Genomic DNA, 12,826 nt, shown 5'->3' with positions numbered 1-12,826 from the left:
GGATTTTTTTTACTCATTTTGTCTGTCATAGTTGAAGTGTACCTATGATGAAAATTACATTTTACAGGCCTCTCTCATCATTTTAAGTGGGAGAACTTGCACAATTGGTGGCTGACTAAATACGTTTTTGCCCCACTGTATGTGCCCTCTGACAGTTCAATCAACACGTGATCATCTGATAACTCTCAACCCTTTGTCTTTGATCTCTCTCTCTCTTTCCTGCAGATTGTGAATGAGGGTGTGATGGTGTTGGAGGAGGAGTGTGGAGGTGTGTGTGAGCCAAGCCAGGGGGTAGCACCATGCAGACAGGAGGAGAGAAAGCGGCCATCTCCCCAGGGTGTGCTGCTATCTCTAGGCCCGGTGATGATGGTAGGAGGGGGCCGCATTCTAGATGTGTGTGTTAACTACCAAAATAATATGTTAACTAAATTGTAGATGGTGTCCTGGCTTACTGTGTGTGTGTGTGTGTGTGTGTGTGTGTGTGTGTGTGTGTGTGTGTGTGTGTGTGTGTGTGTGTGTGTGTGTGTGTGTGTGTGTAGGTAGTAGGGGGTTTCCTGACTTTCCTGACTCTGCAAGGTCCAGGGCTGTGGATGGGGGTGCTGATGGCTGTTACCGGGGCAACACTGACCATCGCTGGGCTCTGTATTTTAATGACAACGCTACAGGTGTCGGATGTACCTGGACACTTCCTGTTACACCCCCGCACAGGAACGCGCTATAGCCCACACCAGGCCCTAGCCATCCAGAGGTACAAACACACCAGGGTTTCTGTTAGCCGGTAATAGCCGGCTTTTGGCCGATCGAAAAATAGAAAAGCCGATTAATAAAATTCGCACCAGCCATTTGTCCGGGAGAAGAAGAAAAAAATCCCATTGCGGAATAATGCCTTTTAGCCTATTCATTGATGTAAATACCAGTCGATGTAAATACATTTGACTTATCAAGCTTATCGGTCTATAGGTTAATTTGCATTATAAATTGGGTGGTTTGAGCCCTGAATGCTGATTGGCTGATACCATGGGTATGACAAAAAATTACTTTTCACTGTTCTAATTAAGTTGGTAACCAGTTTATAATAGCAATAAGGCACCTCAGAGTGTGGTATATGGCCAATATACCACGGCTAAGGGCTGTATCCAGGCACTCTGTGTTGCGTCCTGCATAAGAACAGCCCTTAGCCATGGTATATTGGCCATATACCACACCCCTCTGGCCTTATTGCTTAATTATACCATGGCATTGTTGAATACTTGTTTCTGATTGGCTTGAAGGGCATTCTAGAGCGTGCATTATTTCCCTATAAGGCACAATATAATTGCACCTTACAGTTCAAAGGCTATAGTTAATTCTTACATGTTCTATGTTTGAGCTGCTTTTGAAAGCAAAAGTCGAATTGAAAACATTGTCATTATTGAATTCAATTTTCATAATGGCACGCTAGGACTGATGGTTTGTTAGCTAAACTAACAAGTCTGTTTGTTTAGTTACCACAGCAACTACTGTAGCTATCTAGTAAACTTGCTAGCTACTTCAGTGGATGATGAACACATTTCTACCAGCAAATGAACACGTTTTTAGCGGCAAATGTGTTAAACTATAGCCATGGTATAAAAGGGATAATCAACTCGGGGCTTTATGCGTTCTCTGGAAAATAATGCAACTCCGTGAAAGGTTAGTTTCTATAGAACGCATAGCCACTTGTTGATTATCCCGTACTAATTTAGTGGAATTAAATTAGCGCGTCTGTACAGTATATTCGTTATGTATTTTATGTATCACACGCTTACAACATACAGATAGAGAGTCTTTGACTGGAAAATCTTTCAGACAGCGTGAGAGCAGCTGCTACAACATCTCAAACAGCAAATGCATAGGCACCGGAAGGCAGGCCTTATAAGTGCGTCGCACACCACTTTGCAAATAAGCTAGAGGCCGTATGCATTTTGAAAACATATACTTAATTGTTTGAAACCTGAACGTTTTACTAAATATTATGAGGTATGTCTTACGTTGCTTCAAAGTAGCCTAGCCAAAAGCAGACCATATCCGTGGAGGCAATTATTTAAACATTCTTTCATTGTCCAGTAGCCAAAGGCACAATCCTAGTCATACAGCCACCCATGCTAGTTGTTGCATATTAGATCTCCCCAATTAAAAAATTTGAAACGGATATTTTAATCTGTCACATTAAACCGCTCGCATGTGCGGTGCGCTTTTGACAATGGTGTTTTTCCGCTATTTGAATTATGGAACAAACATTCGCACGTAGCCTACTGCCTTGTGCGCACTCCTGCGGTTTTAATGTGAAGAAATAATTGTTTATCAACGTTTTAAGCTAAATGTTCTAATATGTTGCATCAGACTCATTGGTCACTTAATCTAATATCTTCAAAGTGCGCATCAGTATTCGGTAAGAAGGACCACACACAATTGCATCCTGGAATTATGAATTAGCATAATATAGATGTTATTTTTGTCATTCTGAGCACCGTGGGTGGACACCCTAATCAGGTTACGTACCCAATGCATATAGGTCTGGTAAATGTCTCAAATGTCCGGTAAAGTAAAATGCTGCCCGTCAAATGTCAGGCGCCACATTTTCCTTGCGGAAATCCTGACACACACACACACACTCCCCTAGCCTCGCCTGCTCTGCTCTGTTGTAACTGTCAGTAAGTTTAAACAAGGTTAGTTCTGCTCAGTGTCCAACCGACTCATGCACGAACACATACATGCATGAGCGCTCACACACACATACACAGAGAGAGAGATAAAGAGAGCAGAGTAGCAGCCAGGAACAGTGAGCCATCAGGTTATTATTATTGAAGCAGATGTTGACCAGAGGAGCTCAACACTAATAAACTGTATCTTTAAGCTATTCTTCAGTGGGTACATAGATGGGTTAGCTGACAACTTCACGAAAACAATGCGCATGCCTTAAAGGGGCAGAAGTCCGTGAGGTGTCGTGATTCTGGATGGCCAGATGGCTAGCAACAATGACAAGAAACTATCATGTGGGGAATCGTGGCGTGTTTCATCTTGTTCTTGATACCATGTCTTGTTTTGAGATGTTTTGATTGATTTCATGTCAATACTAATATGGCTAAAATTCGCTATCTAGCTAGCCAACAACTGTAACGATGTATTTGAGAGACAACAAGTGGTCATTGTACACATTTATTGCAAAATATCGTTTCCAAAATATCGTTTACATGTTGTCAACATTCTAAGCTAACCCCTTCTGTTTTGCCCCATAGTTTTGCATGCGTCGTTCTTTTTGCTAAACAACCAACCTGTCTATACTATGGCTCAGTATAGAACAACCATCAGTCACCTCACATTGCTTTTTTCAGCTTGGTTAGTTCGGAGATAACATAAAAGCTAACTAGATAATCCACCGTTTGGCTTCAGCCTCAAGCCTTATTATGTCACTGAGCAGGATGGACAGGAGACAATAAATGTATTCTGGGAGACAAGGAATGGTTGCTATTAAAGCACAAGATGGATTTGGTTGACTCCCTGTACAGTAAATGGAGATACACTATACAGTGCATTCGTGAAGTATTCAGACCCCTTGACTTTTTCCACATTTTGTTGTTACAGCCTTATTCTAAAATGGATTAAATGTGTTTTTTCCTCATCAATCTACACACAATACCCCATAATGACAAAATGAAAACAGGATTTTAGACATTTTTGCAAATGAATTAAAAATCAAAAACATAAATACCTTATTTACATAAGTATTCAGAACTTTTGCTATGAGACTCGAAATTGAGCTCAGGTGCATCCTGTTTCCACTGATCATCCTTGACATGTTTCTACAACTTGATTGGAGTCCACCTGTGGTAAATTCAATTGATTGGACAAGATTTGGAAAGGCACACACCTGTCTAAATAAGGTCCCACAGTTGGCAGTACATGTCAGAGCAAATACCAAGCCATGAGGTCGAAGGAATTGTCCGTAGAGCTCCGAGACAGGATTGTGTCGAGGCACAGGTCTGGGGAAGGGTACCAAAACATTTCTGCAGCATTGAAGGTCCCCAAGAACACAGTGGCCTCCATAATAACTAAATGGAAGAAGTTTGAAACCACCAAGACTCTTCCTAAAGCTGGCCGCCCAGCCAAACTGAGCAATCGGGAGAAGGGCCTTGGTCAGGGAGGGCACCAAGAACCCGATGGTCACTCTGACAGAGCTCCAGAGTTCCTCTATGGAGATGGGATAACCTTCCAGAAGGACAGCCATCTCTGCAGCACTCCACCAATCAGGCCTTTATGGTAGAGTGCCCAGACGGAAGCCACTCCTCAGTAAAAGGGACATGACAGCCTGCTTGGAGTTTACCAAAAGGCACCTAAAGGACTCTCAGATCATGAGAAACAATATACTCTGGTCTGATGAAACCAAGATTGAACTCTTTGGCCTGAATGCTAAGTGTCAGATCTGGAGGAAACCTGGCACCATCCCTACGGAGAAGAGTGGTGGTGGCAACATCATGCTGTGGGGATGGTTTTCAGCGGTAGGGACTGGGAGACTAGTCAGGATCGAGGAAAAGATGAACGGAGCAAAAACAGAGAGATCCTTGATGAAAACCTGCTCCAGAGTGCTAAGGACCTCAGACTGGGGGCGAATGTTCACCTTCCAACAGGACAACGACCCAAGACAACGCAGGAGTGGCTTCGGGACAAGTCTCTGAATATCCTTGAGTGGCCCAGCCAGAGCCCGGACCTGATCAAACATCTCTGGAGAGCCTTGAAAATAGCTGTGCATCAACGCTCCCCATCCAACATGACAGAGCTTGAGAGGATCTGCAGAGAAGAATGGGAGAAACTCCCCAAATACAGGTGTGCGATGCTGGAGGAGTCATACCCAAGAAGACCTAAAGACTCGAGGCTGTAATAGCTGCCAAAGGTGCTTCAGCAAAGTACTGAGTAAAGGGTCTGAATACTTATGTAAATGTGATATCATCTTTTTAAATTATTTTTTTAGCAAAAAAATCTAAAAACCTGTAGATTGATGAGGGAAAACAGTATTTAATCAGTTTTAGAATAAGCCTGTAAAATGTGTAAAAAGTCAAGGGGTCTGAATACTTTCCGAATGGACTGTATATACAAAAGTATGTGGACACAATTAGTGGATTCGGCTACTTTAGCCACACCCGTTGCTGACGTGTATAAAATCTAGTACACTGCCATGCAATTTCCATTGGCAAACATGGCAATAGAATGCCATTACTGAAGAGCGATATGGCACCGTCATAGGATGCACCTTTCAAGCAAGTCAGTTCGTCAAATTTCTGCTCTATTAGAGCTTCCCCGGTCCACTGTAAGTGCTGTTATTGTGAAGCGGAAACGTCTAGGAGCAACAACGTCTCAGACGCGAAGTGGTAGGCCACACAAGCTCACAGAACAGGACTGCGAGTGCTGAAGCGCGTAACGCGTAAAATTGTCTGTCATCAGTTGCAATACTCACTACCGAGTTCCAAACTGCCTCTGGAAGCAACGTCAGCAAAATAACTGTTTGTCGGGAGCTTCATGAAATGGGTTTCCATGGCCGAGCAGCTGCACACAAGCCGAAGATCACCAAGCGCAATGCCAAGCGTCAGCTGGAGTGGTGTGAAGCTTGCCGCCATTGGACTTTGGAGTGATGAATCTTGCGACGGACGAATCTGGGTTTTGCGGATGCCAGGAGAGTGTCACCTGCTCGAATGCATAGTGCCAACTGTAAAGTTTGGTGGAGGAGGAATAACGGTCTGGGGCTGTTTTTCATTGTTCGGGCTAGGCCCCTTAGTTCCAGTGAAGGGAAACCTTAACGCTACAGGATACAATGATATTCTAGACGATTCTGTGATTCCAACTTTGTGGAAACAGTTTTGGGAAGAACCTTTCCTGTTTCAGCATTACAATGCTCCCATGTACAAAGCGAGGTCCTTACATAAATGATTTGTCGAGATCGGCGTGGATGAACTGCACAGAGCCCTGACATCAACCTCATCAAACACCTTTGGGATGAATTGGAACGCCAACATGCGAGTCAGGCCTAATCGCCCAACATCAGTGTCCAACCTCACTAATGCTCGTGCAAGCAAGTCCCCGCAGCAATGTTCCAACATCTAGTAGAAAGCCTTCCGAGAAGAGTGGAGGCTGTTATAGCAGCAAAGGGGGACCAACTCCATATTAATGCCCATGATTTTGGAATGAGATGTTCGTCAAGCAGGTGTCCACATACTTTTGGTCATGTAGTGTACTTTGTCCAAATAATCCTTCCCTCTCTCTCACTCTAGGAGGTTGGACCGGATACGCAGAGAGATGTCTGAGGACTCTGTGCAAGTGCCCCCCTCTCCACCCCTTCCCTTGCCCCCCACCCCTCCTCCTTGGGACCTGGAGGCACCCCCCTCCTACGACTCTGTCATGAAGAGCCGGGGTCCCTCTGACCTCTGAGGGCTGAGGAGACTACTGTACTGTACTGTTCTGTAACTTTGGACTATTCCCTTTGTGCCATTACAGTGAACTAAATCAACCCCCCCCCCCCCCCCCCCCCCCCCCCCCCCCCCCCCCCCGTGCTGGGAGAGACGTTGTTCTGGAATGGAGGGGCTGTAAGGGGTTGGGCGCCTCAGCGTTGTTTACATGTTAACATGACAGGTTTACATATTTGTTTGAAGAATGAGGAGTGTGTTTATAATGCTACTATTAAGACTACTACACTCCTATAAAGACATATATAACAAATATTATTATTTTTTTAACTTTCCACCACCTGAAGTTGTTGATGTCACTTTTCAAGTCCGCACGACGCCCATATATTTGTAGTGGAACACTGAGCTACACCAGGCAGCGAGGCCAGCTGCCAGCATCTACCCAGCACTAAGCATTCACTATCCAGAAGCACTCAGCCTTTATTACCAGTCCAAATGGATAACCCAGCCTTTAAAACCACTGTCTGACTTTCTTGCTGCTTTGGACTTAGCTGTTTGTGCTGTGACTGCTCGGGGAGGTTGTGTCATTCTCCAGTGTGTGAGTGCGGGTGTGTGTTTCTGTGGTCATGTATGCACCACGGATTCTTTCTATTCACACAGCTGACATCAGGATAGACAGATGATCTCAACCAGAAGTGCCTTGTTGTTACAGCACTAGACGCTTGTTGTCACAGCACACGGTTATCCACAGCATTATTCTCGCTCTCTCTGCCCCACTGATGCAGGGTTCCATTCTATCCACTGTTGCACTTCCTGTTTGACTGTGATGTCATGATCAACTTTAGTAAATTAATAGCCAAAGATCTCTGACTGGTTCTTGTCTCAGTTGGACTAAATACAGTGCGTTATTACTCAGTTTCTTTGTTCTGTTCTAATCTCACCTACACTTGAAGTAAATGCCTTCTCAAGGAGAGAGAGATGAAGATGTGGAGGAGAAGAGAGGAAAATACAGAGAGTTGGGGAGCTGAGCTGTGGGCCTTGGGCAAGGTGACACACTAGCCAACACACACACACACACACACACACACACACACACAACCCCTGCTCTACAGTCGTCTGCAGGCTGTGAGAACCAGCAGAGTGGAACTCAGTCTGCCCTCTCTCCCCCTCTTCCTTTTCTCCTCTCCCTCACCTTCAGTGTTTGACCCAGAGACAACAGTCTAACTTAGAACTAACACATACATTAGTATAGCTTAGCTAATACAGCACCTGTGATTAACCCTGGGTTAACTAAGCTGCATCCTAAGGCTGTCCCTTATAGTGGGTTACGGTTAGATGTCAGGGGTCAGGTTTAGCGTAGCAGTATGGTCTTTGTCTCCACTGTCTTTCCCAGAGACATAACAAACACAAAATGAGTGCACAGGGTAAACAAATCACATAATCAAAACTTAGAGTGTGTTTCTGTGTCAGGTGGTGTTGATCTCTCAGAGCCCAGAGGAGAGGAACTCAAGACAGCATTGATGCTGCTGCAGGGGAGAAGAACACCATGTACTATGGAGCTTCAGGGAGAGATAATCTTCTAGACTGATTTTTCTCCCTTTTCTCAGCCTTCACTCTGTGTTCCACTGACGACAAGGTCAGCATACGTGGCCCTGCCCTCTCTGAGCTCCTGACCAACCAGATTACTGACTCTGGTTCTGTGCCTCTGGTCCTCCATTCCTCCCAGAACTATCCCATATTGCAACTAGCTTGACCTGAAATAAACAATGATTTTATATTTGACTGTGATCACTCCTGCTTCACACACACACACAAAGAACACAAAGTGTACAAAAGGCTGTGCATTCCAGTTTATTTTATATCAAATTTCCCCATAATCAAACTCTGATGTACAAATGAAAACTGGGATTCAACATGCAGGGTTCTGCCTCAGCAAACTGGCCTTCAGCAGGAGTAATGCTCAAAGCAGACAAACTGACAGAATAAAATCCTGGATCCATGTCATTCCTTCCCTCCTTCCTAACCCCTCCCTTATCACACAGATAAAAATAAATTATTGATTAGTTGGTACTGTTGAGGAGGACTACAGGTGCTGCTGAGGGTCAAACAACATTCTGCACTGTGAGTGGGGAGTGCTGTGTCACTGGCACACCTGACCACTCTGACATCTGACACTGTCTTCTGAGACCAGGACAATACGCAGCATGGTCACACATTCACACACAGTTCATTATAGCAAGTCATCTGTGGACAGGTATGGGATTGGGGTGAGAGGAGGGATGAGAGAGGTGAGGGGAGTTGGGAGATGAAGGCACTTGAATTCTCCCAGGGGTTGGGTTAGGTCAAGAGGTTAGTGGTCAGAGTGGGGTTGTTTGATGTCAGAGCAATGACTATATATATATATATATATATATGAATGGACAAAGCAATCGATCACATGACACTATTCATTCCTATGTGAAGATTCAATAGCGCATTTGAAGCCAAGGAAGTCGTTAAGATGGTGTCTCATGTGGGAGATTTATGTAGACATAACATGTGCAGTTTGAGTTACGTTGCAGGCTAGCTCAGTGCTGCCCCCTCATCGACTCTCAAGTTGAAGGCAGAACAGGGTATTGCAGGCTACTATACAATTTTAAAATAATCGGTTCAAGGACATACATCTGGTGTAATAGAAGCAATTATTGGTACCATGATTGTCTTCCATTTTTTATTACATGAAGATTGCCATATTCCCATTCACTATAATGGGGATCCTGTTTTTTGCAAACAATGCCTGCAGTACCGTGGTCAGCCTTGAACTTTGTGGTGTCAATAAGAGGGGTTTAGGTGTCAGAGATCATGCCCCCTCTGTGTGTCCCAATGGCAAAGATAAACAAAGGCAAAGAAAGAGAAACCCAGTTTGCAAATAAGTTCCTGAATAATGATAATGTAATGATCAAGCACAGAGGGTACGCTGTGTGTGTGTGTATATAAGAGGGAGAGTATATTTCATTGGCACCCAAAATTAAACTTGCGTCTGATCTCTCCTCTGGTTGGCACATTGACCCTCTGCTGTCTTGTGTGTGTCTGTGTCAAAGGGCAGCTGTGGTGGCATAAGGCATGAGTACAGTGATGTCAACTGATAAACAAATGAAACAAAAAAAAAACTAAAATCCAGCACTGTGAGTCACTGTTCATCAGCTGGACAGGGAGGAGAGTGCAGCTTGGTTCCGTTTGTGTTCTAGAACCCTCCATAGACTGCATTACCATAAATACCACTGTGGTTAGCGGAGTGACAGACACAGCCATAGGAGCACGTGTTCTCTATGGAGGAGGTATCAGCTGTGTCTGTGTGTGTAAAGCACTGACAACTCAGTTTGATGTGATAAAAAGAGGTGTGTGAGGAGGGTGGTTAAGCTGGTCTAGCAGACCTAATCACTGCTTCTCTACTTCACTATAGACTGGGGTGGACTATAAAGTGCATACTTAAAAACCCCGGTTAAACGTGTGTGTGTCTGAGTTTCTCCAGAGCAGTTTATACCTTATACCACAGCCTCACACATACACACCTCTACAGAGTGGAGCACAGGACACTTTAAAAAAATCTTACATTTGAAATTACAGCTATGGAACAGCTCTTTACAATAATGAATGTCTATTTAGTTACATAGGCAAATATGAGCAACAACTTAAAAAACAAACAACCCCATCCCTTCCTTGTGAGACAATACTGGCTACATCTGAAGACACCCTACTGCTTATATATAGTGCACTACATATGTCACTGAACCTTTGGTCAAAAGTAGTGGACTATAAGCAACAGGGTGACGTCAGTGGAGGCTGGTGGGAGGAGCTATAGGAGGACGGGCTCATTGTAATGGCTGGAAAGGAATCTATGGAACGGTATCAAACATATGGAAATCACATGTTTGACTCCATTCCATTTCAGCAATTACAATAAGCCCTTCCTCCTATAACTCCTCCCACCAGTCTCCACTAGGTGACATTTCAGACTCCCAGGAAGAGAACAAACTGCTTTGTAATCCATTAGTCAGGTCTCTAAACTCTCCTCCAGCTCTGATTCCATTAGTCTGGTCTGGCAGAAAGACACATGATTATTCACGCATCCTTTGTTGCCCCAGCAACCAGGAGAATAAGTGTTCTGATTGGCTGAAGCGGGCCCCTCCCTCCATATTCTGGCCAATCAGAGGTGAAAAGCAGTCTTTGATTGGCTGTATGGAGCCGTGCGGTCTTGCCATTGTAGGGATTGTGTCTGATAGATCCTCCTAAGGGTCAACATCCTCCAGATCACTCTTTGAATCACCAAGCATCATGGGAGACTCGGAACCCTGAGATAAAGAGAGAGGGGAGAGAAGGATTACATGGGACGTGGCATTTCAGAGTAAAGAGATAGGTAGATATAGTTTTTATGAAATCGATTCATACGAAACTCTCCAGCCTAGATTTAGAGCCCCGTTCTAAGAAGTGGCAATATCTCTATTCTTGGGCTGTTACTGTTCTCTTTATACATTCTACCTCTGAAGTTTTCCATAAACACACTGTCAGACTGTGTGTACCTGTCGGAGGCTGCGGTCGGCGTTCTCGTTGGCTGGGCTGCCGTCAGAGCCGTTGCTGCTGCCAGACGGCTCCTTCTCGTTGAGCAGTGCAGTGGCGTAGGCCAGCGTGTCCTGGGCTGAGATGGTGCGCTGGAATGTTTTGGCTGTGGACGTCTCATTGGACACGTTGCTCTGAGGAGTCCAGTAGTGTTCCGACATCTGACAGAGAAACACACTGTTACTCTAACGCATACTCTACTTTCCCACACACACACACACACAAACATGCCTCACGCATGTACACTCACACCACAGGAGGTTTGTGGCACCTTAATTGGGGAGGACGAGCTCATGGTAATGACTGAAGTAAGTGCAATGGTATCATATGCATCAAACTCATAGTTCAGGTGTTTGATGCCATTCCATTTGCTCTGTTCCGGGCATTATTATGATCTGTTCTCCCCTCAGCAGCCTCCTGTGACTCACACGTACATATGAGAGACAGGTCTGAAATAGTCTGCTGGATTGTGTGTGTTATTTGTGCTTGATGCTTGCCTTTTTCTGCAGCCATTGCACTGCCCAGCTCCAGTGACCAGACAGATCTTTAAAATAGTCCTTAGCAGGAACACACCTGGAGACAGACACACACAAACACGTTATGTGAAACCAGGAAGTGTGAAATGAGAGGTTTTCACAGAACTGAAAAATGTGCATTACTTTGATGTATTTGCTGCAACGGTCAAATCTACCCCCATTCAATATTTTCAGCCTGAGACACTATTGGGGCGACATGAACATATTTCTAAAAAAGGGTCTCTGGAGAAACTCACTTCTGTGCCAGGGTAACCAGGAACTTGACACACTGATAGCAGCGGCTGCTGTCCACATTGTTACTCTGGTGCATCAATGCTGCAAACAAGAGAACAGAGTCACACACACACACACACACACACACACACACAAAAGCCCAGTGACGAGTGGAAGGTAGCCTACCTAGCAGGCCTTTCTCTGACTCGAAGGCGTACTTCAGTCTCTGAGTCTGAAGAGGATCCTCCACCACCTGAGAACACACACACATTACACACGCAGTCTGGAGCTGGCATTATTCACTGTGTTTCCAAGGACACGCAGAAAGGTTTGATTGCCAGCTGTCACTCACCAGCAGCTCCTGCAGCAGCTGGAACACGTTCTTCAGCTCATGGGGCGGAGCGGTCTCCAACTGAGTCTACACACACACGGTATTGGATGCGTTTTGTGCTGGGATTTGTAGTTATCTGTGATAATGGATTTGTTTAGGGCTGGGAGTTGTAGTTCTTACCTTGAGCAGCTGTAGTACTCCCAGGGAGAAGGGTTCGTTACAGAAGGAGCAGTACGTCACCATCTCTATCAGCACAGTCAGAGGGCCGGACAACTCCCGCACGGCAAACATCACCTACACACACGGAAACAAATACAAATTACAAATACAACCTCTTCCATATAGATGTGTCAATGTGTGTGTATGCATGAGACTGTGTGTTACCTCCAGCAGGTAAGGCTGTCCCTCGTGGGTGAAGAGCGAGGCCATGATGTCAGCGTTGAGCTGGAGGAGGGTGGAGGAAGCAGGGACACTGCTTACATTCAGCTTACAGACACCTTGATCTGAGAAATACACACAATCACGTCAGGTTACACACATCAGCGTATTATGGAAGCATCCTAACTGTGGTAATGTGTGTTTGTGTGTGTTACCATGTGTGCACTCTGTGTGTGTGTTACCATGTGTGTGCTGTGTGTTGAGGTCTGAGTGGAGAGTCATCAGGGCCAGAGTGGAGTGCAGGTGCAGGAACTCTCTGGCCTGGGCTGGACTCCACCTCCGATTCTAGAGCGAGAGAA

The 12,826-nt window shown here is 45.1% G+C and overlaps 1 protein-coding gene across 1 annotated transcript in view; it reads right to left on the bottom strand.

Moving 5' to 3' along the window:
* Positions 1-8,241: 8,241 nt before the first annotated feature.
* Positions 8,242-12,826, bottom strand: part of LOC120054270 (ubiquitin carboxyl-terminal hydrolase 24-like) — a 36,620-nt gene continuing 32,035 nt past the window's right edge. The window contains exons 48-56 of the mRNA XM_039001690.1: positions 12,710-12,812; positions 12,474-12,592; positions 12,270-12,383; positions 12,111-12,176; positions 11,945-12,011; positions 11,782-11,860; positions 11,507-11,582; positions 10,973-11,170; positions 8,242-10,744 (exon numbers count right to left, since the gene is read on the bottom strand). Of these exons, the coding sequence (XP_038857618.1) occupies positions 10,682-10,744; positions 10,973-11,170; positions 11,507-11,582; positions 11,782-11,860; positions 11,945-12,011; positions 12,111-12,176; positions 12,270-12,383; positions 12,474-12,592; positions 12,710-12,812 (885 nt within the window). The 3' untranslated portion in view covers positions 8,242-10,681. The remainder of the gene's footprint in view (positions 10,745-10,972; positions 11,171-11,506; positions 11,583-11,781; positions 11,861-11,944; positions 12,012-12,110; positions 12,177-12,269; positions 12,384-12,473; positions 12,593-12,709; positions 12,813-12,826) is intronic.

The sequence above is a fragment of the Salvelinus namaycush genome, chromosome 10 (assembly GCF_016432855.1).
Source record: "Salvelinus namaycush isolate Seneca chromosome 10, SaNama_1.0, whole genome shotgun sequence".
In the NCBI taxonomy this organism is placed as follows: domain Eukaryota; kingdom Metazoa; phylum Chordata; class Actinopteri; order Salmoniformes; family Salmonidae; genus Salvelinus; species Salvelinus namaycush.
The sequence above is the reverse complement of the archived record's forward strand: the minus strand, read 5'-3'. Positions and strand labels throughout refer to the sequence as shown.